This window comes from Schistocerca nitens, chromosome 2 (assembly GCF_023898315.1).
Source record: "Schistocerca nitens isolate TAMUIC-IGC-003100 chromosome 2, iqSchNite1.1, whole genome shotgun sequence".
Lineage (NCBI taxonomy): Eukaryota > Metazoa > Arthropoda > Insecta > Orthoptera > Acrididae > Schistocerca > Schistocerca nitens.
In genome coordinates this window covers 942,915,689-942,942,833 of record NC_064615.1, presented here as the reverse complement: position 1 = coordinate 942,942,833, position 27,145 = coordinate 942,915,689, and the positions used below count along the sequence as shown (strand labels likewise).

Genomic DNA, 27,145 nt, shown 5'->3' with positions numbered 1-27,145 from the left:
CCTCCACGCTGCCCTCCAATGCTAAATTTGTGATCCCTTGGTGCCTGAGAACATGTCCTACCAACCGGTCCCTTCTTCTTGTCAAGTTGTGCCACAAACTCCTCTTCTCCCCAATTCTATTCAATACCTCCTCATTAGTTATGTGATCTACCCATCTAATCTTCAGCATTCTTCTGTAGCACCACATTTTGAAAGCTTCTATTCTCTTCTTGTCCAAACTATTTATCGTCCATGTTTCACTTCCATACATGGCTACACTCCATACAAATACTTTCAGAAACTACTTCCTGACACTTAAACCTATACTTTATGTTAACAAATTTCTCTTCTTCAGAAATACTTTCCTTGCCATTGCCAGTCTACATTTTATATCCTCTCTACTTCGACCATCATCAATTATTTTGCCCTCCAAATAGCAAAACTCCTTTACTACTTTAAGTGTCTCATTTCCTAATCTAATTCCCTCAGCATCACCCGACTTAATTCGACTACATTCCATTATACTCGTTTTTCTTTTGTTGATGTTCATCTTATATCCTCCTTTCAAGACACTGTCCATTCCGCTCAACTGCTCTTCCAAGTCCTTTGCTGAATTACAATGTCATCGGCGAACCTCAAAGTTTTTATTTCTTCTCCATGGATCTTAATACCTACTCTGAATTTTTCTTTTGTTTCCTTTACTGCTTGCTCAATATACAGATTGAATAACATCGGGGAAGGGCTACAACCCTGCCTCACTCCCTTCCCAACCACTGCTTCCCTTTCATGTCCCTCAACTCTTATAACAGCCATCTGGTTTCTGTACAAATTGTAAATAGCCTTTCGTTCCCTGTATTTTACCCCTGCCACCTTTAGAATTTGAAAGAGAGTATTCCAGTCAACATTGTCAAAAGCGTTCTCTAAGTCTACAAATGCTAGAAACGTATGTTTGCCTTTCCTTAATCTAGCTTCTAAGATAAGTCGTAGGGTCAGTTTTGCCTCATGTGTTCCAATATTTCTATGGAATCCAAACTGATCTTCCCCGAGGTTGGCTTCTACCAGTTTTTCCATTCGTCTGTAAAGAATTCGCGTTAGTATTTTGCATCTGTGACTTATTAAACTGATTGTTCGGTAATTTTCACATCAGTCAGCACCTGCTTTCTTTGGGATTGGAATTATTATATTATTCTTGAAGTCTGAGGGTATTTCGCCTGTCTCATACATCTTGCTCACCAGATGGTAGAGTTTTGTCAGGACTGGCTCTCCCAAGGCCGTCAGTAGTTCTAATGGAATGTTGTCTACTCCCGGGGCCTTGTTTCGACGCAGGTCTTTCAGTGCTCTGTCAAACTCTCCCATTTCATCTTCTTCTACCTCCTCTTCCATTTCCATTATATTGTCCTCAATAACATCATCCTTGTATAGACCCTCTATATACTCCTTCAATCTTTCTGCTTTCCCTTCTTTGCTTAGAACTGGGTTTCCATCTGAGCTCTGGATATTCATACAAGTGGTTCTCTTTTCTCCAAAGGTCTCTTTATTTTCCTGTAGGCAGTATCTGTCTTACCCCTAGTGAGATAAGCCTCTACATCCTTACATTTGTCCTCTAGCCATCCCTGCTTAGCCATTTTGCACTTCCTGTCGATCTCATTTTTGAGATGTTTGTATTCCTTTTTGCCTGCTTCACTTACTGCATTTTTGTATTTTCTCCTTTCATCAATTAAATTCAGTATCTCTTCTGTTACCCAAGGATTTCTACTAGCCCTTGTCTTTTTACCTACTTGATCCTCTGCTGCCTTCACTATTTCATCCCTCAAAGCTACCCATTCTTCTTCTACTGTATTTCTTTCCCCCATTCCTGTCTTTCCCTTATGCTCTCCCTGTACAGTCTCTGGTTCTTTCAGTTTATCCAGGTCCCATCTCCTTAAATTACCACCTTTTTGCAGTTTCTTCAGTTTTAATCTACAGTTCATAACCAATAGATTGTGGTCAGAGTCCACATCTGCCTGGAAATGTCTTACAATTTAATACCTGGTTCTTAAATCTCTGTCTTACCATTATATAATCTATCTGATACCTTCTAGTATTTCCAGGATTCTTCCATGTGTACAACCTTCTTTTATGGTTCTTGAACCAAGTGTTAGCTATGATTAAGTTATGCCCTGTGCAAAATTCTACCAGACGGCTTCCTCTTTCATTTCTTTCCCCCAATCCATATTCACCTACTATGTTTCCTTCTCTCCCTTTTCCTACTCTCGAATTCCAGTCACCCATGACTATTAAATTTTCGTCTCCCTTCACTATCTGAATAATTTCTTTTATTTCATCATACATTTCGTCAATTTCTTCATCATCTACAGAGCTAGTTGGCATATAAACTTGTACTACTGTAGTAGGTGTGGGCTTCGTGTCTATCTTGGCCACAATAATGCGTTCACTATGCTGTTTGTAGTAGCTTACCCGCAGTCCTATCTTTTTATTCATTATTAAACCTACTCCTGCATTACCCCTATTTGATTTTGTATTTATAGCCCTGTATTCACCTGACCAAAAGTCTTGTTCCTCACGTCACCGAACTTCACTAATTCCTACTATACCTAGCTTTAACCTATCCATTTCCCTTTTTAAGTTTTCTAACCTACCTGCCCGATTAAGGGATCTGACATTCTACGCTCCGATCCGCAGAACGCCAGTTTTCTTTCTCCTGATAACGACGTCCTCTTGAGTAGTCCCCGCCCGGAGATCCGAATGGGGATCTATTTTACCTCCGGAATATTTTACCCAAGAGGACGCGTTCATCATTTAACCATACAGTAAAGCTACATGCCCTTGGGAAAAATTACGGCTGTAGTTTCCCCTTGCTTTCAGCCGTTCACAGTACCAGCACAGCAAGGCCATTTTGGTTAGTGTTACAAGGCCAGATCAATCAATCATCCAGACTGTTGCCCCTGCAACTACTAAAAAGGCTGCTGCCCCTCTTCAGGAACCACGCGTTTGTCTGGCCTCTCAACAAATACCCCTCCACTGTGGTTGCACCTACGGTACGGCCATCTGTATCGCTGAGGCACGCAAGCCTCCCCACCAATGGCAAGGTCCATGGTTCTTGGGGGGGGGGGGGGGGGCATGAATTATTACTATACTGAAATTCACACTAGAATAACTTTTGTAAAAAAGAAGAAAAAACACTTCTTGTCCCTATAGTGTCAGCAGTGAAAGGCAAAACTTTTAGATGTGAAATGAGCTAAATATTTATTATATTCTTAAAAGGTGAGAAGGCCACATTAAGTTCCAACTAAACACAACTGAGCATCCCAAAGAATACATTCATTTGAAAAAACTGATGCAGACTTTGTGTAAGCATTTACATTATAAAGAAAAGTGTATCCATGGACTAAAGAAAAGTATGTTATGTTAATATATCTGCATTCAGCAACCATATTAACAGAGAAAATTAATATATAATAATGTGATTAATGTGAGATCATTCCATCTAAAGTATGAAGTCGTTAGAAATATAAACAGATGTAAAGAACAAAAGATATCTGACAAAGAAGTAAGGCATTCTTCGTATATTGTGCTCATCAGTTTCCTTATTGTACTTTCTGCTGCTTCTGGGATAGTTTTCAGAATAAATCCTTTTCAGACATCAGTACAGAAAATTTAAACGATTTTGCAAGATTTGCTTTAGTGGCCAATATGAAAATAAAGTAAGTTTCATATCAGCACACACTCTGCTGCAGAGTGAAAATTTCATTCTGGAAACATCCCCCAGGCTGTGGCAAAGCCATGTCTCCGCAGTATCCTTTCTTCCAGGAGTGCTAGTTCTGCAAGGTTCGCAGGAGAGCTTCTGTGAAGTTTGGAAGGTAGGAGACGAGGTACTGGCAGAATTAGAGCTGTGAGGACGGCTCGTGAGTCGTGCTTGGGTAGCTCAGATGGTAGAGCACTTGCCCGCGAAAGGCAAAGGTCCCGAGTTCGAGTCTTGGTCTGGCACACAGTTTTAATCTGCCAGGAAGTTTCATATCAGTGCATACACCACTGCAGAGTGAAAATTTCATTCTATCTTTAATGACTTTGGATAACCAGTAGCATTCCACAAAAATTACAGTTCTGTAGTTTTACAAAAAAATTTTGTTAATGCTATGTGTTTTTCAAATTAATCAAGATTCTGAAGGACACAATTAGCTTCATTCATAGCAAACAAATTTCATGCATGTACGTTGCATGGAAAGTGTGATGGTAATTGGATGTAATATCCAGTGATATCTATGTTGTACCAGATTGGAAATTTCTGTGATACTTCTAGGTGATCATCTTCACCAAAGTCACTGGCATTGTCTTCAGCATTCATGTATTCCTCTTCCTCTGACTTCATTGGACTACTATTGGACACATCAGATTCTGTAAAAGCTTTTGCAAAATTGTTACTGTTATTAGACACTGTTGCAATCAATTGGGTCTAAAATGAATTCTCTATGAATTTCATCTAGCATTGTGGCCACATGATCATAGCTATTAACTCCAAAAAATTTCAAACATGCTAATGTATTGGATTGAGGTTAACCTCAAGCCAGTGAACCACAATTTTGTAAAAACTCATTTTGCATCTTGACCATATGTCAACAATTTTACATGTGTATTCTGCTTCATACAATGGTAATTTTATTGCTGAAACTTGTTCCTGTTGTAAATTGTTTAGTTTCCAGTTAAGTATATGTCAACAATTTTACATGTATATTCTGCTTCATACAATGGTAATTTTATTGCTGAAACTTGTTCCTGTTGTAAATTGTTTAGTTTCCAGTCAAGTATTGGTCCTCTAGTTACATTTGTACCATAATCTGAAATGTTTCAGCATTTTTAATGTAAATGGGAAAATAAAAAAAATCTATTCACCACGTGGCAGCAGGGGAACACATACACAAAAGGGTTTAACTTTCACAAGCTTTTAGAGCCAATGGCTCCTCCTTCTGGTGGAAGAGTTGAAGGGGATGGAAGAGGGGTGAAAGTAAAGGATTGGAGAGCTTTGAGGAAAGGGGTACAGTTTATAAAAGTGACCCAGAACCCCAGGTCAGGTGAGACTTACCAGAGGGGATGAGAAGGAAAGCCTGATTGTTGGGAACAGCACCGTATTCTGTATGGAATCATCTGTTAAAATTCCTGGACCAGTTGTTTCACATGGTCCTATTCCAAATCCCATGCCACTTTCCATGATGTTGATCTCATCCTCACCAAAGGCCAGCTACACATTTCTGTCCACATCAAACCCACTAACAAACAACAGTACTTACATTTTGACAGTTGCCATTGTTTCCATGTCAAATGTCCCCTTTCATACAGCCTTGACATTTGAGGCAACTATATTAGTTCAGATGCAGGCTCTTTACAGTCTAGTCCAAAAGCAGAGTTCCCGGGCCATCACTTCCAAGCCTGGTACTGTTGTTCCCTCCAAAATACAACTTTGGAGCACACCACTTGTCATCCAGTGTTATAATGGTCTTGAATGTATCAATCAGCTACTTCAACAAGGCCATGAATTTCTAAACTCCTGCGCTGAAATGAGATCCATTCTGTCTGAGATTTTGTCCACTGCACCTAGAATAGCTTTTTGTCACCCTCCCAATCTCTGCAATATCCTTGTCAGACATTATGCTCCTTCTGCACCCATCTCCCTGACCTATGGCTCCTACCCCTGTGACCATCCCCCATGCAAGACTTGCCCTATACACCTTCCTACCACCACCAAGCAGCCCTGTAACTGGCAAAACATATACTACCAAAGGGAGAGCCAGCTGTGTAACGACACATCATATATCAGCTGTTATGTAAACACTGTTCAGCCTTTTACTTCGGCATTACTACCACCAAGTTATCAATAAGGATGAATGGGCATAGGCAGAGGGTGTATACTGGCAACTCGCAATATCCTGTTGCAGAGCATGCTGTACAACATGACATTTGTGACCTCAGCACCCTCTTTCACCACATGCGCCATCTGGATTCTTCCCCCAGACACCAGTTTCTCAGAACTCTGCAGGTGGGAACTAGCACTACAACATGTCCTTGGTTCTTGCCACCCACCTGGCCTTAATTTACGTTGATTTCTTCCATCTCAGCTTTTCTGCACTGTAACTACACTTTGCTTCGCTCCGTATTAGTTTTCTACATCTTTCATTATCTTTACCATCTTATTTTTCACTGACCTCCCCTTACACCTGTGTTATGTACAATGCATTTAGCTTCCCACTCTTATTAATTTGTGCACAATGTTTTAGTAGTAATCTTCGTCTTGCATAGTACCCTGTCTTCCACTTTTAACCTCTCAGATTTTCAAATCTCGTCCGATGCAGTCCCCAATGATCAGTCTTTCCTTCTCATCCTATATGGTAAGTCTCCCCTGACCTGCAGTTCTGTGTGACTTTCCCAAAATCTGCCCCTTTTCCTAGACCTCTCCAGTCCTTTTCCTTCAACCTTCTTCCTTCCCCTCCAACCGTTCTGCCTGAAGAATGAGCGATGGGCTCCGAAAGGTTGCCAGCCACTACAGTCTTTTATGTGTGTGTTCTGCCACCACTTTCTGAGTAGATTTTTAATCTATCCAAAAAATAATTTTATAAATAATTGATTGTTTTCATTGTTATACACTGCAGTTAACTTTTCACTCTCATTAGCTTGTGCATGATGTTTTAGTATTAATCTCTGTCTTGCATATTACCCTACCTTCTACCTTTAAGCTCTCAGGTTTTCAAATCTCATCTGCTGCAGTCCCCAACAATCAGTCTTTACTTCTCATCCTGTCTGGTAAGTCTTCCCTGGGTGACTTTTCTAAACTGTACCCCTTTTCCTAAATATCTCCAGTCGTTTTCCTTCACCCCTCTTCCTTCCCCTTCAACTCTCCTGCCAGAAGGAGCCATTGGCTCCGAAAGCTTGTGAAAGTTTAATCCTGTTGTGTATGTGTTCCCTTGCTACCACTTGGTGAGTAGGTTTTTTATCTGTCCATTTACGTTCTATTATCAATAACTGATTATTTTCATTGTTATATCAGTCAGATTTGGATCTTCAACAGCATTCAGCAGGATCATAGAACAGATGGAAAACTTGAAAAGATCACTGTTACATTAATTTACAAAACAGTCTTATATAAATTCACTATCATTTGTGATTGTACCAGTTTTCATTATCTTTGTTGCATATACTTAGTGTAAGTGCAGAATTCTTCAACATTTTGTTCCTTGTGTTTTTGTTTTAATTAGGACAAAAATTTTGCCATCAAATTAACATTCCATCAATTAGAACACTGTAGTATTGGCAACTCATATACACATAACCAAAATAAATTTTCCATCTGAACTTTCAGTATGAAGACTGAAGGATCAAGTAGGGTCAGTGACAAGCTATATTGCTACTGAATTGACTACACTCTTCTAAGCCCTGAGTCTTTGCTTTGTTCACTTATTTATTAGTATGACAAACAAGAGAGGACTATGTATTCACATCAGTGAGAACCACATCCAGTAGTGGTAGCAATCATGGTACAATCTTAATGTTGGCCTAGGGAGGAAGAGGACGGTAAGAGGAAGTATTGGCAAATGTAGAGTCAGTTGAATTGGTAGTGTAATTGCTAAGGCCAAGAAGAATTTTTGCTGTATATTTGTTATTCTAAAAATAAGTAATGCTGTCTGCTGTCTGCAGGTTGTTTTGAACACCACAATGCTTTATCAGACATGGTTGTATTAAAATGTAAATGTCATGGAACTAGGGCCTCCCATCGTGTAGACCGTTCGCTGAATGCAAGTCTTTCGATTTGACTCCACGTCAGTGACTTGTGCGTCGATGGGGAGTGGAGAAAATCTCTGACCCAGCCGGGAATCGAACGCGGGCCCTTAGGATTGACATTGTGTCACGCTGACCACTCAGCTACCGGGGGCGGGATGGTTGTAGTAGAAGTGGAATACCCTTGTCTTTCTATAGCCTTAGAACTGACTTGTTCTGTCAGTTAAAGAGAGACATGCTGTTTGGTGCTGTCTCCAAGCCTTAGTGGAATTGGGCATTTTTATCATTAACAAATCACTGTTAGCAGTGAAAGAAGCACTCTGTGACAGGAAAAATCTTAAGAGGAGTTGAATGCCATACCTTTTCTAACTTACTCACTAGTCCACCAAGCCACATTATTGTGTAAGGCATCAATAATTTATTAAATATAAACCACAGTGAACTACAGGAACTAGTTATGTGTGAGTGTCCTGATCATGAAGTAAACAAAGAAAATTTCATATTTTATTTCAGACTTTACATTGTTTTAATCAAAAAATTGTCTTGATGGAAATTTATTCAAACAACACTAAGCTCTGTTTTCATCTAGGATAGTGTAGGCAGTGTGTCACATGGATCCATAATTTTGGAGATATTTTATGAAGCAGAGGGCCTAAGGTGGCAGAAATTCCTGAATATCCAGTGTTTAGGGGGCAGATGGGGGGGGGGGAGAGGGGGGGGGGAAGAGCGGGAAGAGGCAGAATGGTAAGTATGTCAGAAACTTTAGTTAAAAACAGCAAACACATACCACATGATATAGTTTCATTGTCGATGACAAAGTTTTACCAAGGAAACTGTTTAAATGCCTCCATATTTGTATTCAGTGCAGTAATCCATATCAGTAAAAAGTGTTAATTCTTCTCCTGGAAGCAAGAATAATAATGTCAGTTATTTAAAAAAGAAGCACCAAAGAAGTCATTCATTTATAAGTTCTATAGATTCCATGAACAAGGACAACCTTCAGGGTTGTGGAATGCATCAAGATATATATTAACAAAAGACAAAGAAACTTAATCTGTATACTGTATCAACAATAAGCTATCACTATACTGGTAAAAGCTATTCATGCTTGTCTTATGCCAACGACATAATCAACGGAATTAAAACAAAAGCTGCTACTTGTATGGGTAGTGGCGAGGAAGGGAAGGGGGGGGGGGTGGGGGGGGGGGGGGGAGCTGCTGCTGTCTTCTCTGTTATGCTAGGTAGCTGCTGTTTATCTGCTATTGATAGCTTGATATTTACTTGATTACAGTGGTGTATTTCAAACAAAATATTTGTCAGGATTTGTAAATACAGAGTACTTTTTAATGTACTTCACTACTTGTCATGCAACTTTGCAACAAACATTGCTACTTGCTATGCATCTAACATGATTTTTCAATCCTTGAATAAAGAGAAAGAGTAGCTAAAGAGGCACATTTTTAATTTTCTTTTGAATTGGCAGGGATTCCCCAGTTTATGCTTTATGTGAGACAAGAATATGTTAAGTAAATTTTCATGAAAGTACATAAATCCATTCTGAACCCTAGACAAGGAGGCAAAATCCATGTGAAATTTATTTTTGTGTCTTGTGTTGTGATTGTGTAAAAAGAAGAAGTAAGAAATAGATATATTGGAAAGTTAGTGTAACAATTCCAAAATTTCAAAATTTTAAACATGGCTGAAGCAGCAACTGTTGAAAATCTTCACGGTAAATGATAACAGCCAACCAGTTGCAGAATAAATATTTCTTAAAATCCTTGGCCACGGTTTCAGTATATCTAAATATACCTTCATCAGAAGCAAAAATACACCTTCATTAGCAAAAACCTTAGCAACATAATTCAGATAGAACACTTATAGACTTAAGTAATCATGAAAAATACCAAAGTATTACAAGCACAAAAACTTTTAGTCACTTGAATGAGATTTTCACTCTGCAGCGGAGTGTGCGCTGATATGAAACTTCCTGGCAGATTAAAACTGTGTGCCGGACCAAGACTCGAACTCGGGAACTTTGCCTTTCGCGGGCAAGTGCTCTACCATCTGAGCTACCCAAACGTGACTCACACCCCATCCTCACAGCTTTACTTCTGCCAGTACCTTGTCTCCTACCTTTCAAACTTTAAAGAAGCTCTCCTGCGTACGTTGCAGGACTAGCACTCCTGAAAGAAAGGATACTGCGGAGACATGGCTTAGCCACAGCCTGGAGGATGTTTCCAGAACAGAGTCTCGGTCCGGCACACAGTTTTAATCTGCCAGGAAGTTTCATATCAGTGCACACTCCACTGCAGAGTGAAAATCTCATTCTGGAAACATCCCCCAGGCCGTGGCTCAGCCGTGTCTCTGCAATATCCTTTTTTTCAGAAGTGCTAGTCCTGCAAGGCATGCAGGAGAGCTTCTGTAAAGTTTGGAAGGTAGGAGATGAGGTATTGGCGGAAGTAAAGCTGTGAGGATGGGGCATGAGTCGTGCTTGTGTAGCTCAGATGGTAGAGCACTTGCCCGCGAAAGACAAAGTTCCCAAGTTCGAGTCTCGGTCCGGCACACAGTTTTAGTCTGCCAGGAAGCTTTAGTCACTTACTAAAATCACATCCTGCAGTGGAGATGCATAAAACAATCGTGCCAAAGGTGTTGTCAGTAGTTAAAATAAAAATATCACCTCCATCTGTACAGCATAATTATAAAGAGATGGTCAATGTGAACACAGCATATATCAGTACTTAGCCTGTTGACTAATGTGAAGAGGGTGAGGGAGCACTAGGGCAGACAATTTGACTGAGAGAGGACACTTTTAATGTGCACGAGTGTCCCATGCATACGATAAGTGCCCTCTCTCAGTGAAATTGTCTGCCCTAGTGCTCCCACACCCTCTTCATGCTAGTTCACAGGCTGAGTACTGACAGTATGCCATGTTCACGTCGACCATCTCTTTATATTCATGCTGTACAGATGGAGGTGATATTTTACTTTTAACTACTGACAACACTTTTGGCACAATTGTTTTATGCATCTCCATTGCAGGATGTGATTTTAGTAAGTGACTAAAAGTTTTTGTGCTTGTAATACTTTGGTATTCTTCATGGTTACTTAAAGCTATAAGTGTTCTATCTCAGTTATGTTGCTAAATTTTTTGCTAATGAAGGTGTCTTCCTGTTCAGGTGTATTTTTGCTTCTGATGAAGGTATATTTAGATATACCGAAACCATGGTCAAGGATTTCAATAAATCTTTATTCTGCAACTAATTGGCTTTTATCATTTACCGTGAAAATTCCAAATTTGTTAAAGGCTTCTGCAAGATATGCTCTTATCTATCTGCTAAATAAACACTTCATTTACTTAAAGTACACATCAGCAAATGAAAATATCCAAAATAAGCCAACCCACTTTTGCATTTGGTCAACCTAATGACAAAAGCTTCTTAGGGCAAAACCTCTGAAGCAGAAATCTTGATTAGTTTATCTGTGTATGGATTTTGTTTTAAATTGTTATCCCACATGATCCCTAGGAGTTATTTTATGCACTGTGTTTCATATGGCGTGTGACATTTAGTGTCTGCTTCTTGTGCTGACAGGTCATTATTGCTTGTTTGAATCTGCATAATATGAATATTTGTGAGATTAAGATTTAAACTTGTAACACTGAACCATTTGTAGCCCTGAGCTCTGCCTGTTTAGGTTGAGTTTGGAACCTTAATTGGTAAGCTTGTGTCATCAGCAAACATTACTATTTGTGAATCACCCTTAAAATCATTGGAAGATTGTGTGTGTATAACAGTAGTTTGAAAAGTTGAAAAAGTTATTGGAAAAAGGAACGACTTGTCCCAGTGGATCTTTTCTTATATTTCAGTGTAGTCTTCCTGTACACAAATGCACTTGGTCCAGCGATATTCCAATGCTTTGATGTCATATCGAAAATTAGATTCCTCCAGGCCTACAAAATACCTTTCAACTTCAGCTGTCATTTCTTTGTTTGAAGATAATTTGTCACTGAGGAAAATTTTGTTTTTGGGGAAGAGATGAAAGTCTGATGAAGCCAAATGAGGTGAATAAGGCAGGTCTGGCAACAATTTGTATCCTATTTCATGTATTTTTGCCATGGCAACAGCACTTGTGCGTGGGCAGACATTGTCTTGATGAAAGATGACTTTCTTCCTTTCCAAACCTGGCCTTTTTTGCATATCTTTTGCTGTAGTTGGTCCAGAAGGTTAGTGTGGTATCGTCCTGTAATTGTTTGGCCAGTGGGAAGATAACTAATAGCAGAATCCATTTTGCATCCCAGAAAATTGATGCCATGACCTTTCTGGCTAACCGTGTTGCTTTTGCTTTTTTTTTTTTTTTTTTTTTTTTTTTTTTGTGGTGGTGAATCAACATATTTCCACTGTTTTTACTGTCATTTTGTGGCCAGAGTATAGTGGTGGAGTTTCATTTGTGGTCACAAACTAGTGCAAAAATTTGTATTATTTGCTCTGTAAACAGGTCAAACGTTGTTCAGACATTCCCATTCTGAAGTGTTTCTGATTGTGCGTTAAGAGTTGCAGCAACCATCTAGCAGATAATTTTGTTATATCCAGTTTGACTATTAAAATGTGAATGCCCATTCACATGAAATTCTTACAGCAATTTCTCACACTTTGTCAGCATTCCCCCTTGACCATTTTTTGCACTTTTGTAATAATTTCTGGGGCAACGGTACATCTTAGCTGACCACTATCATCATCTAAACTGTCCCGAGCAAATTGAAACTAGTTTCTCCAATTGGAAACAATTGAATATAAAGGAGCAGTGCCCCCCCCCCCCCCCCCCCCCCCCCCCCAGCGTGTTCTGAAAATCGGCATGAATTTCCTTTGCTTTCAAACCCTTCTTTACCAGGTGCTTAATCACAGCTTGAATATCGATCCCCCCTCCAGTCTGTCTTAACAAATCACTACATAGGAACAACAAGAGAGACATCCACATCTCAGGTTTCTGTCCAGAGCACTGATGCATCAGTACTTACTCATAAAGGATGACCTATTATTATGCAAGAACCTCACTGTGCTAGTGCTGACACCTGGTGGTGATTCCAAGAACTCTTTGAACTACATTCATGGGTTCATAACAAGGGAGGGCATAGTACTGACCCATGTTGGTCCCGATGTGTAATGTTCAGTTATTAGTTTCATGCCTGTGAATATCTATCAATGAGATCCTCTGGTTGCTGTTATGAAAGTAAGATTCCATCCACTTTAGTCTGCTAAGTGGAACTTTTGTGATCCATGCAATTAATGGTTTTGGCAAAGTCATCAACTATCTTAACTAGGTAAGTTTTCTTGTTTAGCTCCACAGGCACTTTATTGTGGATAATCATCTATGAAAAGCAAACAAAGAAACAGTTAACAAGTTCTGCTCAGTTAACATCAGTATTATACCATAGCTCACTTTCCCAACCACTTTTCAAAAGACTGGAAGGACGGAAAGTCTGTTTGCTTGCTCCAGTTTTATGGATTGGTGTTACTAGAGCACTTTTAATTCTGTCATATAATATTTTCTGAGTCATTGATTGGTTGGCTGGTAATAAAGAAAGCATAAGGGTTATGATGAGGTGTCACTGAGAACTGATGTTAAAGATTGATATATATTTTTTTGTTCCTTGTAAACGTAGTGAGGATATTCTTGGGGATATAGACCATTCCATGAAAGAAAAAAAATACATGATAATATTTACAAAAGAAAAGATATGCTAATGTTCATTCCATAGAAGCTAAGTGAAATGAGACTTAAGGAAATGGAATTAATCAAAAATCTGAATACCAAACTTACCACAAAATTTAAATTTATGGGCACTGGAGTCCATAAAATAAATTTGCAATATTTATAAATTTGCAATATTTACTTACACAGATGTAGAGCAGTCCAACACAGATTGGTTGCTGATGATAGAAGTAGTACCTGCATGCAGACAGAAACCAGTATTTTGGCATGTTACTTAATGAGGGATGAAATTCTCTTGTAACACAATGTGCTGGGAACTTCAGAGGTCTAACAAAAGCCCATTTATTCACCATATTTTCACTATTCCAAAGCCAAAGTTGGTCTTGGGTCACTTAGTTTCTCCAAACAAGCTTTCTTCCAATGAGAAGGTGCATCTAAATTCCCATATGAGTCCTGAATATTTTTTTCTCTTGAGAATATTCTTGTTGAACCTCTTTTCAGGTCTTGGTACTGATGTGTTTATTAAAAAAATTCTTCCCAATTTTTTACACGCTGTTGTACAGGAACAGGGTTACAACTGGTGACCACCTAAAGCAAGAAGCTGTAATCAAGTGCACAATTAGTGATATTCTCTAATACATAAACAATGAAACAATCGTAGGTAAACTACTGATTTCTTTACAAAAAGTAGTGGATAATGCCGAAAGAGTTTAGTTTACATAAGTCTTATGCAGGGAATAATGGAAAGTTTATAATAAACAAAAATGATTATTATGGAAATGAACTGTGCAAGTATTTTCTGTTAAAAATTGTCAAGAGTGAAGATGAGAGAAATATGTTCTGTTGTATCTTCCACCATTCTCTCATTTTGAGTATCACTTGCCATTTAATGCAGTGTCTCTGTGTGATGTATGTTTGAAATGGACATTGCTGTCTGATTAAACCAATGTGCTAAACTAAAATATGAACTTGAGCACCTGCTTTTTATGCAGTTTAACTATCAGTGCATAGATTAGGGACACGATCTTTTGCTGCACCTATTTCTCAGAGATACATAAGTAGCTGCACTATCTTCTTCACTTTATATAGCTTCTTGAAACTTTTTAATCAGTCTATTTTAATAGTTGGCATCTATCACACACACACACACACACACACACACACACACACACACACACATTATTTGTGTCTTCCAATTCCAGGGAAGTGTTAAATCTTGCCTGCCGTTCAGTGAAATATGCACTTCTTCAAAAGCAGTCAACACTGCTATAAAAAGAGGCAGAATTCTCAATGGCAGCACTACCACAATGAAATAGCAAACATACATACAGCATAAGCTATATGTAATTTTAAATGTAAACAGTCACCAGATGAAGAACCTCTTGGTTCAAAACTGTAATTGTGCTTATTTGTTCTTATTAAAGAGCATTATTAACAGCAGCTTGTTGCTATTTTTACTTTATTTTAAGAACTAGACTTTTTCCCGAGGCTTGCCCCTTCATGTGTTCAACACTTATATTGAACATACCTCCTCCTCCCTCTCTCTGTATGCCTTTCCTCCCTCTGTGTGTCCACCCAACCTTCCAACCTCTCTCTCTCTCTCTCTTTCTCTCTCTCTCTCTCTCTCTCTCTCTCTCTCTCTCTCTCTCTCTCTCTCTCTCTTCCTCCCCCTATCTTTGTCCATTTCCTCCCTCTGACCATATCTTTCACACACCCCCCTCTGACCACATCTTCATCCACCTCTCTCTTTCCATCTCTGCCTTCGTCTCTTCCCTTTCTACCTGCCCACTGCCCCTTTACACCTTCCACATTCCTCATGCATCTCCCCCACCTCCCCTCTCTCTGTCCATTTCCTCCTCACCTTCACTCTGTCCATCCCCTCCTCTATCCATCTCAGCCTGTCCCCAGTCATACTCATTGGCACATGTAAACCTTGCAATGCAGTTCAATAAAGCAGCTACTTCCACAACAAGCTTGTCATGTAGGGCAGGCTACACATCAGAGGTTGAAAATGATCTATTTGTCCCTGAAATACAGGCTGCCATGCAAAGGAGACCAATAAAGCAGGCCAGTGCTACTACAACACAACACAACACGTCTGTCATGCAGGGCAGCTTACATGTCAGTGCCTGGAAAACCGTTCCTTGCCACCTGAGATGTAGGCTACCCTGCAAAGCAATTTGATTTGACTGGTTGATACTGTTCCCACACCACATGACAGTTGTGCAGGGCAGCCTACATGCCAAGGGCTGGGGAGAACACGTTTTTGCCCATGTCTCTGCTCCTATTGGGGCTAGGAATTTATAAACCTCACATTACTGATACTGGTAAGACCAAATATGGCTGAAATCGATCCAGGGGTTTGGGAGGAGATCCCAGACATACACATATATACTGTGTTTTGTATGTATGATAACAGAGTAACCAATCAGGTTCAAATTTATGGTCTTTTGAAGTAAGTTCCTAATCTTTTCACTACTTTGAAATATTATCAAGGTGTGAATGAATATTTTTGAAATTTTCTTCATGTGATACTTTATTATAAGTAACTGTATCACCTGTAAAAAAAAAGTCTAAGGTTACTTTAATATTGTGTGCCATGGGAGTAATATATAGCATGAATAGAAAGGATCCCAACACATTTTCCCTGGATATGCCTGTAGCCCCTCCTATGTCTGTTGATGACTCTCCGTCCTAGATAAGATGCTGCATGTTCACTGCCAAGGAATCCTCAATTCAAACCAAAAGTTCATTTGATACGCCATTTGATCTCACTTCTGTTAACAAAGATCAGCATGGTACTGAGTGACGTGCATTTTGGAAGTCAAGAAATATTGTATGTACCAGAATGCCTTGATCCATGGATTTCAGGATGCCTTGTGAGAAAAGTGCAAGTTGGGTTTCATGTGATCATTGTTTTCAAAACAGTGTCAGTTGTCATGGAGGAGGTCATTCTATTCAAAATGCCTCATTTTATTTGAACTCAGAAAATGTTCTAAGGTTCTGTAACAGATTTGTCTCAAAGATATTGGATGGCAGCTTTGTAAATCACTTCCGCTACCCTTCTGCATAGAGGTGTAACCTATGTGTTCTTCTAATTAAAAGGTCACAGTTTTGTGTTTGAGAGATCTGCAACATTACATATGACCAGAATTTCTTTGGGTTTTGTGTCAGGTCTTCCAAGACAATTCTGCTGCAGTAGTCACTGAGGCTACACAAGTTGCCCTTTTGACAGGAAGAGTTTCATTCCGTATCATTCTATTTATATTCCTATATAATGAGAGACTTCTTCAACAATTTAATTTGGTTTTATTTTCATTTGATCCTTTAGGGTTACATTATGTGCGATGGGTGTATGTTTAATATAGAAAACACCAAGAATAGGAAACATTCTGTATCTCTAATGTTACAGGGTGCAGTTCCTCTTGCAACCAATTCTCATTTTTTGGGTAAGCCTTTCTCTGCAATATCTTTCCTGCCAATGGTATTACTTTTGCTTGAGAGTCAGGAGAGACTGTGTGGTGTTAGAAGAACAACAAAGAGATAGTGGCAGAATGAAATTTAATTGATTGATGAGAGAAAAAGACTAATACAGTTTCAAATTACAATCCTCCATTTAGTTTTCTCATGAAGGATCACTGTGTGTTTACTTTACCAAGTGTCTCTCTTCATTGTGTATTGGTGTCCAGTGAGTGACTTATGCAAACGTGAATATTTGTGTGTTATGTCTGTGTCTCATTAAGTACTTACTCCAAAAGCTAAATAATATCTAGCAGTCTTTTTTCAGTGTGCCTGTCTGGCTTTAAGTGCCTTCCCTATGTTTTGACTATTATTATTCTTTTCATATCATTCCATTATCTCTCTGACATGAAGCGTTTCAAATACTGCTGAAAGTAGTGTCCGTGGTGATTAATATTTTGGACTGTGTCGTTGCCAGTGAGAGGCTAAATGCAGTGTATGAGGAGAACAGCTATGCATTTGTATATGGTATTTCTGTCATAAAAAGGAAGAAAATAAAGAACATGATTGTCTTTTCCCCAGGGCCCATCTTTGCTGAGGACTGTTACTGTCCAGTTGAATCTATTTCTGAGTGGTTAACCAAGTTTGGCTGTCAAAGAGAATATGAACAGATTACAGAAGATCTTAAGCCATTTCCTAATGTGAATCTCACTGAAGTCAGAAGAAGCATTCTTAAAAAGTATGACAGTCCAGGCAGCACTAGCCTCTGTAACTATGTCATTAAAGATAATGAGGTATTGCTATTTCTTCCTTTTTAAGCAAGGTACATGAAATAATGGAACCTAGTATTTTTAGATTTTTGTTGTTGTTTTAGATATACAGAAAATGTTATGGCAAATATGTTGGTTTCAAGATGTTCATGGATGCCATATTATTATCTTTGGCACGTAAAGTAGTTCTTCCAGATCTGGAATTTTTCATGAACCTAGGAGACTGGCCACTTGTCAGCACTGAAAAGGGTCCAAAAGTGCCAGTATTTTCTTGGTGTGGTTCTGACGATACAATGGATATTGTTTTACCTACTTATGATATTACTGAGGCAACACTGGAATGCATGGGCAGGTATGACTTATTTTGCATGAGTATTAAAAGATAGAAATTTCCATCAGTTTCGTTCAAGGCAATATTTTTGACAGCAATTTAATATGTAATTTTTGCTAATATTCTATTGTTTTGCTTTAGAATTTAACAAACTCACTTATGGCATGACAAATTTGCACATGATGTATCTATAATGTGTTTTGTGGGAATCATTTTTAGAGTGAAGTGAGAAATATTAAGAATTTTACATACAATCTGAAATTTATTTTCATAAGCTCACTGTTCATCAAATGTTCATTAAACGAAGTTTATTTGTATTGAAATACTCCCCTATGCAGAAAAAAATATCTGTTGTTTCAAGGTAAGTATTGGTATCTTATGGTCTATATGTACATAGCTACTCCACAAATACGAGCACCTGTATCTCTCCATGCGAGCTATGATTTCCCTTCTTTTATTACGATGATCATCTCTCCCTATGTAGGTCAACATCGACAAAATATTTTAACATTCAGAGGAGAAAATTGGCAATTGAAATTTTATGATAAGATCCTGCCGCAATGAGAAATGCCTTTGTTTTAATTATGTCCACCCCAAATCCTGTATCATGTCCATGACACTCTCTTCCTTATTTCTTGATAATACACAACATGCTGCTCTTCTTTGAATTTTCTCAAAGTCCTTTGTTAATCCTATATTGTAAGGATCCCAAACCATACTGCAGTACTCCAAAAGAGAATGTACAATTGTTAGTGTAGGCAGTCTCTTTAGTAGATCTGTTGCATCTTCTAAATGTTCCACCAATAAAACATAGTCCTTGGCTCACCTTCCCCATGACATTTTCTATGTGTTATTTCCAATTTAAGTTATTTGTAAATGTAATTCTTAGATATTTAGTTGAATTTATGGCCTTTAGACTTGATTGATTTATCATGTAATGGTAGTTTAATGGATTCGTTTTAGCACTCGTGGATGACCTCACACTTTTCATTATTTAGCCTCAAGTGCCAATTTTTGCACCATACAGATATTGTATCTGAGTCATTTTGCAATTGGTCATGATCTTCCAATTGTAATGTCTCTTGCAGCGGTCTCTCCGTGATATTTTCAGAAATTTTATAAATTATATAACTCAGTATATATCTCGAAATATCTCTTCTTATCTTACCGATTATCAATGCAAAGTAGTTTCAAGCCCAATTATTCCTTGGAGCGCCCATTTACTCCATGGAATAGCTTCTCTGCTATCTATGTTTTCTCTTGTGAAAAGAATGAAGGAATGCTTGCCGATTAGTCGTGAAAAAAGGAGGATGTATATGTATGTATTGTTGAGCTAGTCGCCATCTTGATGAGATTCTGTATGAGAAGGAATTTAATACATGAACTAAACTAAAGTAAGTGTGTTCGCGTATTATTTAACTGATTATTATTGACAGTGTCTGCTTACTACGCTGTGTTGCACGGGATCAGTGGGGAACGTCTGATTTACACTGGATGAACCTGCCATTTTGTATGCTCAAGATATCCAGTTACTTCAAATAAATAGGCTAACACAGTCTTACCAGCAGATCTCCGGTCTTCCCCATGTGATCACCGAAAGTTAATAATTACACTCCTGGAAATTGAAATAAGAACACCGTGAATTCATTGTCCCAGGAAGGGGAAACTTTATTGACACATTCCTGGGGTCAGATACATCACATGATCACACTGACAGATCCACAGGCACATAGACACAGGCAATAGAGCATGCACAATGTCGGCACTAGTACAGTGTATATCCACCTTTCGCAGCAATGCAGGCTGCTATTCTCCCATGGAGACGATCGTAGAGATGCTGGATGTAGTCCTGTGGAACGGCTTGCCATGCCATTTCCACCTGGCGCCTCAGTTGGACCAGCGTTCGTGCTGGACGTGCAGACCGCGTGAGACGACGCTTCATCCAGTCCCAAACATGCTCAATGGGGGACAGATCCGGAGATCTTGCTGGCCAGGGTAGTTGACTTACACCTTCTAGAGCACGTTGGGTGGCGCGGGATACATGCGGACGTGCATTGTCCTGTTGGAACAGCAAGTTCCCTTGCCGGTCTAGGAATGGTAGAACGATGGGTTCGATGACGGTTTGGATGTACCGTGCACTATTCAGTGTCCCCTCGACGATCACCAGTGGTGTACGGCCAGTGTAGGAGATCGCTCCCCACACCATGATGCCGGGTGTTGGCCCTGTGTGCCTCGGTCGTATGCAGTCCTGATTGTGGCGCTCACCTGCACGGCGCCAAACACGCATACGACCATCATTGGCACCAAGGCAGAAGCGACTCTCATCGCTGAAGACGACACGTCTCCATTCGTCCCTCCATTCACGCCTGTCGCGACACCACTGGAGGCGGGCTGCACGATGTTGGGGCGTGAGCGGAAGACGGCCTAACGGTGTGCGGGACCGTAGCCCAGCTTCATGGAGACGGTTGCGAATGGTCCTCGCCGATACCCCAGGAGCAACAGTGTCCCTAATTTGCTGGGAAGTGGCGGTGCGGTCCCCTACGGCACTGCGTAGGATCCTACGGTCTTGGCGTGCATCCGTGCGTCGCTGCGGTCCGGTCCCAGGTCGACGGGCACGTGCACCTTCCGCCGACCATTGGCGACAACATCGATGTACTGTGGAGACCTCACGCCCCACGTGTTGAGCAATTCGGCGGTACGTCCACCCGGCCTCCCGCATGCCCACTATACACCCTCGCTCAAAGTCCGTCAACTGCACATACGGTTCACGTCCACGCTGTCGCGGCATGCTACCAGTGTTAAAGACTGCGATGGAGCTCCATATGCCACGGCAAACTGGCTGACACTGACGGCGGCGGTGCACAAATGCTGCGCAGCTAGTGCCATTCGACGGCCAACACCGCGGTTCCTGGTGTGTCCGCTGTGCCGTGCGTGTGATCATTGCTTGTACAGCCCTCTCGCAGTGTCCGGAGCAAGTATGGTGGGTCTGACACACCGGTGTCAATGTGTTCTTTTTTCCATTTCCAGGAGTGTATTACAAATGTTTTCAGGAGATCGACTGACAATTTTCGTCGCACCGAGACTTCGAAATGGCTTCACTGCCATATGGAATTTAAGTTAAGCTCAATTTAATCAGGATAGAACAGTATTGAACTGTGTGAATGTGATAAGCCTGCTTTGTGAATGAAAATTCCCTTAACATACGCATGTTTTTACTATCCTGATCAGTGAAGCTAAATCAGGCCGGTGTGAGAGAGGTTTTTAAATTTTAGATCCCACAAAAAAAATATTAAACAATGACTTTATTAGATGATAAACTAGAGCATTGTCTACAAACAACTGAAGATGGCTGCTCAGATTGTCTCCTAAATAGTTTATATAGATAAGGTACATAGAGGGTCTATGATACTACCTTGGGGAATGCCAGAAATCATTTCTGTTTTACTTGCTGACTTTCTGTAAATCACTACAAACTGTGACCTCTCTGACAGGAAATCATGAATCCAATTGCATAACTTGGATGATATTCCATAAGCACACAATTTGATTACAAGCTGCTTGTGAGGTATGGTGTCAAAAGCCTTCTGGAATTCTATAAATATGGAATCAATTTGAAATCCTTTGTCGATAGCACTCAACTCTTCATGTGAATAAAGAGCTAGTCGTGTTTCACAAGAACTATGTCTTCTAAATCCATGTTGACTAAGTATTAATAGATCATTTTCCTCAACATAATCCATAATGTTCAAACATAATGTATGTTCCAAAATCCTGCACCATATTGATGTTAATGATATGGGCCTGTAATTGGGTGGATTACTCCTATTTCTTTTCATGAATATTGATGTGATGTCTGCAACTTTCCACTCTTTGGGTATGGATCTTTTGTCAAGTGAGCGGTTATATATGATTGTTAATAATGGATCTATTGCATCAGTATACTCTGAAACGAACCTGATTGGTATACAACCTGGATTGGAAGACTTGCTTTTATTAAGTGATTTAAGCTGCTTCACTGTTCCAAGAATATCTATTTCTAAGTCATATTGACAACTGTTCTTCATTTGAATTCTGGAATATTTACTTTGTCTTCTCTGATGAAGGAATTTTGGAAGGCCGTGTACAGCACTGTAATCAATACTGTTTCCATTGCTATCACGCAGAGAAGGTATTGACTGTGTCTTGCTGCTGGCATATTTTATGTGTGACCAGAATCTCCTTGGATTTTCTGCCAGGTTTCAAGACAAAGTCTCGTTGTGAAAACTATTATAAGCATCTTGCATTGGAATCCATGCTAAATTACGAGCTTCTATAAAAGTTTTCCAACCTTGGGGTTTTGAGTTTGTTTAAATTTGACATGCATTTTTTGTGGTTTCTGCAACAGTGTTCTGACATGTTTCGGATACCATGGGAGATCAGCTCCATCATTTGTTAATTTATTTGGTATAAATGTCTCAATTGCAGTTGACACTATTACTTTGAATTCAAGCCACATGTGATCTTCGCTTACGTTGTTAATGTGGAAGGTGTGGGTATTGTCTCTCCAGAATTTTTGTCTGCTTTTGTGAATAGATATATTTTTTGTTTATTTTTAGTGGATCTGGGAGTTACGGTATTTGACCTCACTACAACAACCCTGTATTCACTAATCACTCTATCCATTTTGATGCTTGTTATAGCTCAGATTATCTGTTGCCAAGAGGTCAAGTGCGTTTTTACAACCATTTACTATTCCAGTGGGCTCATGAACCAATTGCTCAAAATAATTTTCAGAGAATGCACTTAGCACAATTTCGGATGATGCTTTTTATGTATGTCTGGATTTAAACATGTATTTTTTGCCAACATATCGAGGGTAAATTGAAGTCACCACCACCTATAATTGTATGAGTCAGGTATGTGTTCAAAATTAGACTCAAGTCTTCTTTGAACCTTTCAGCGCTGGAAGGTCGGTAAAAGGATCCAAATGTTATTTTATTCTGGTTGCCAAGAATGACCTCTACTCATACTAACTCACAGGAACTACCTACTTCAATTTTGCTGCAAGATAAACTACTTCTCACAACAACAAACACACTGCTGCCAACAGTTTAAGCTGCACTTATTTCTGGCTTTAGCCAGCTTTCAGTGCCTATAATGATTTGAGCATAAGTGCTTTATATTAGTGCTTGAAGCTCTGGTACTTTCCCAGCATTGCTACAATAATGTACAACTGTTATAATGATGGTTTCTAGATCTACATTCTTCCTGTGTTTAACCCACACCCTTTGAAACTGAAGTCCTTTCTGTTTTTCCCCAAGGCCCTCTAACCTAAAAAACCACCCAGTCCACACCACACAGTCCCCACTACCCATGTAGATGCCTCCTGTGTGTAATGGACTCATGGCCTATTTAATGGAACCCGAAACCCCACCACCCAATGGTGTAAGTCAAGGAATATGCAGCCCCACAGTTGCAGAGCTGTATGAGCCTCTGATTCAGATCCTCGACTTGGCTCTGTTCCTGTGGTCCATAATTGGTTCTGCTGACTACGCTGAAATGGTGAGCTCTTCTCTCATGTTGGACTGTCAGCCTTTACTGCTTCTGTCAGCTGCTCAAAACCAGAGAGCAACTGTTCTGATCCAAGGATGTGTGAACATCATTGGTACCGACATGAGCCAACACCTGCACTTGGCTGCACACTGTGCTCTTCATGGCATCCAGAAGGATTCATTCCATGTCTGGAAAGACTCCACCTGGTATGCACACAGAGAGCACACTGGCTTTTTTTCTCATCCTTGGCAGCAATGTCCCTAAGGGCCCCCATAATTCACCTAACATTGGAGCTCCCAATATTGTGACTACCCGGATCTTACAGGCTGAGAGGTGTCCTCTGAAACAGGACAGGCGACTGCTTCTGACTGAGGGACATTGTCAGCCACAGATAGCACCTGGGACCTTTTTGTCAGACTAACTGGGGAGGCCTTACGTCAGGCCCTCGGGATGTCTTTCTTAGCCTACTGCATTCCGAGGCAACCTCCCACTCAACCACGGGTGAGGGGTCAACCTCAGTGCGAGCAATAACTGGGCTGGCCACCAGTGCAGTCCGATTGGTGGTCACATGGGTCATGCTGGACATCTGTTCGATCCCCAAGGCCATTCCACGACAGTGATCCCATCCACTGCAGCCACAAGCTGTGGAACTGAAGCCAACACAGCCTGGAGCTGGGAGCAAAGTGTCATCAACTCAGCTCGCATCCGCATACAGCACTCACAGTCCCTATGTATACTAACCACACTACACAGACAGACAAACAAACAACTATCAACAAGCACTATGAAACTCTACTGTAGACACTGACAAAAATGCAAGAACTGTGTCTAATGAATTTGATTAATGAACAGAAACCAAAAACTAAACTGCCAAAGCACACAGGTGAGGCTAAATAATTTTGTGGCATTTATTATATTCGACTTACAATTATAAATAATACATCGCATGAAACAGCAACTGAAACTGCTTTGTTTGTATACCCGTTTTTGCAAAGGGAAAGTGTATGAGACGACCAAGAGTAACTTAAAAATGTGTTGAACGATTGAGAGACTGTTTCACATGTAGCCCCAAGAAATCAGTTCAGAAGGCTAGTTGTGAATTAGCGATACCAGAGACATCTATGTGGAGATTTTTAAGGAGATACTTATGACTACATCCATACCATTTGCAGTTGTTACAAACTCTGAAATCTACAAACCACAGTTTATGTGCCAGCTTTCCAAAAAAAAATGTTGCAGCATGACACTGAAGATTTTGTGGATTGATGAATCAACATTTCACCTAAGTGGAAATGTTAACACACACAATCTGGGGGTATGCAAAACCCAACAACCTGGTAAAGTTGCAGTGAGACTCCCCTGAGTTGAATGTTTTTGTATCGAACCCCAGCAGAAGGTTTTTGGGCCACTTCTTTTCCAGCAAAGCAACTGTAACTGGAGTTTTTTACCTTGAAATGCTAGAACTATGGCTCTTTCCTCAATTGGATGAGGCTTAACCACAGAACTTTATTTGGCAGCCTCATTGGCTTAACTCAGTACATGACTGGTTAAACAACATTGTACTCAACTGCTGGATTGGCCACAAGGGGCTGGATGATAAGAGTTTGTTTTGCAAGGCTTCCGCATTCATCTAATCTGATGCCATGCGATTTTCACCTTTGGGGATTCACAGAAGGATCATTTTTATATGTCACTGCTACCAACTGATCTACCCACCTTAAGGAACAGGAATGAAACAGTTGCAACAATTTCTCCAGACACACTGATAAAGATTTGGGAAGAACTCGTCTATCAACTCAGTGAGTGCCATGTGACAAATGGTGCTCATATTGAACGCTTGTAAGAAAAACTGTTTGAGTTGCCCTTTTGTTTATAATTATGTAAGTTGAATGTGGTTAATGCTACAAATCCTTAAAACACTGATAGTCATTTTGAAACACCTAATGTGATGTATATGAATGAAATCTACACAATGTAAGCCTTTTCAAGAACAAACTTGAGTGAGGAAAAGAAATACAAATGAAAACAATTACACACCTTCCTCTTTTGGCAATTGGTGTTAAAAGTTATGAACCATTGAAGATCGTAGTTATGTTCTCTTTCTCAGGCTCAAAGAGCTGGTAGGTTTTCTTTTTCTCTTGCTATGATGACCAGTTAAATGAAAACCATATTTATTTGTTTTAAATGTTGTTCAAAATGCATATGTGATACATATTTGTATCACTTTTTCCTCCAGTAATATCCCCCTTGCTCACTTTAAGTTGACCAGCATTTGCAGAGAGCCTGAATTCCCACAGAAAAAAATTTGTTGGGGTGTCTGTGCAACAACACGTGCCTAGTCATGAGAAAACTTATTGACACACAATGCTTGTTTGAATGGTCCAAGCATAAAAAAGGTCTAGTGGATATGGCAGATACAGAATACACTTAAACTCCAGAACTTGCGAATCTGAGTGTTATACACTAGCAATAGTCATTTCTCACTAGATGTTGTGCTCCTCGAGGACAATTTTCTCATCTCAAAAGAGGATGAGCATAAGCTTTCTCTTCTGTTACTTGAGTTAAAAATTTGTTTGGTTTCATGTATGAGAAATTGTTTCATAATCACTGACGATTTTTGCAAGGGAGGAATCACCTTCTTGTTCTACATACAACAGAAGCTGTTCATATGCATCAACATGTCACTCTTTCAATTTAACAATTAGCTACAACATGGATGCTTTATGGAATTGGAGCATATAATTCACAGTGACATGTCCTGAACTGATGTTTAACATTGTGGTAATGTCATCCAGTGTCACTTTGCAGTTTCTTCAATAACTGAAGTGTTTTCTGGAGTCACAATGCTATTTACCTGACAAAGATCAGGAAGGCCTTGCATGTTACCTTAGGGTAAGTCTTTCCGCTCCCGGGATTGGAATGACTCCTTACCCTCTCCCTTAAAACCCACATCATTTCGTCTTTCCCTCTCCTTCCCTGTTGTGAAAGCTCGAATTTTGTGTGTGTGTTTGTGTGCCTATCAACATACGAACACTTTCGTTTGGTAAGTTACAGCATCTTTGTTTTTAGATATATTTTTCCCACGTGGAATGTTTCCCTCTATTATATTCATAACTAGTAGTTTCTTACATTTGTCTTGAGTTAAACTGTTCCTTGGCCATTGATACTTAATAGTAGTTTTTTTTAATGTATCTTATTGATGGATTACTTTTAACTGATTTTTGAAATAGTACCCGTAGAAAGTAAACCTTTACAAAGTTTTAGTTGCACATCTAATATCCAAATATGTAAATTTTTCCTGGTAATATTACATTACAGATTAGTTAATGTACGGAAGGGTGAGACTGGGCAGTGAAGCAAACTTCCAGACTAGTCTAAATTTTTTGAAAAAAATTATAAATGAAACAATGAGTAACAAATTGAAATTCATTTTATAAAAAGTACTAGCTGATTACCTGGCATTGCCCAGGTATATATTTTTCGATCTTCTGTTACTCCATATCCTCCTTCCCTCTCTCTCCGTCATTCTCTTCCTCTTCCCTATCTTTGCTCATCTTCTCCTTTTCTCTCCATGTTATCACTCTCGCTCCAACAGGAGGTC

At 39.7% G+C, this 27,145-nt stretch overlaps 1 protein-coding gene across 1 annotated transcript in view; it reads left to right on the top strand.

Moving 5' to 3' along the window:
- Positions 1 to 27,145, top strand: part of LOC126237267 (protein O-glucosyltransferase 2-like) — a 103,673-nt gene that overhangs the window by 47,436 nt on the left and 29,092 nt on the right. Inside the window, exons 3-4 of the mRNA XM_049947195.1 lie at positions 17,494 to 17,705; positions 17,786 to 18,033. Of these exons, the coding sequence (XP_049803152.1) occupies positions 17,494 to 17,705; positions 17,786 to 18,033 (460 nt within the window). The remainder of the gene's footprint in view (positions 1 to 17,493; positions 17,706 to 17,785; positions 18,034 to 27,145) is intronic.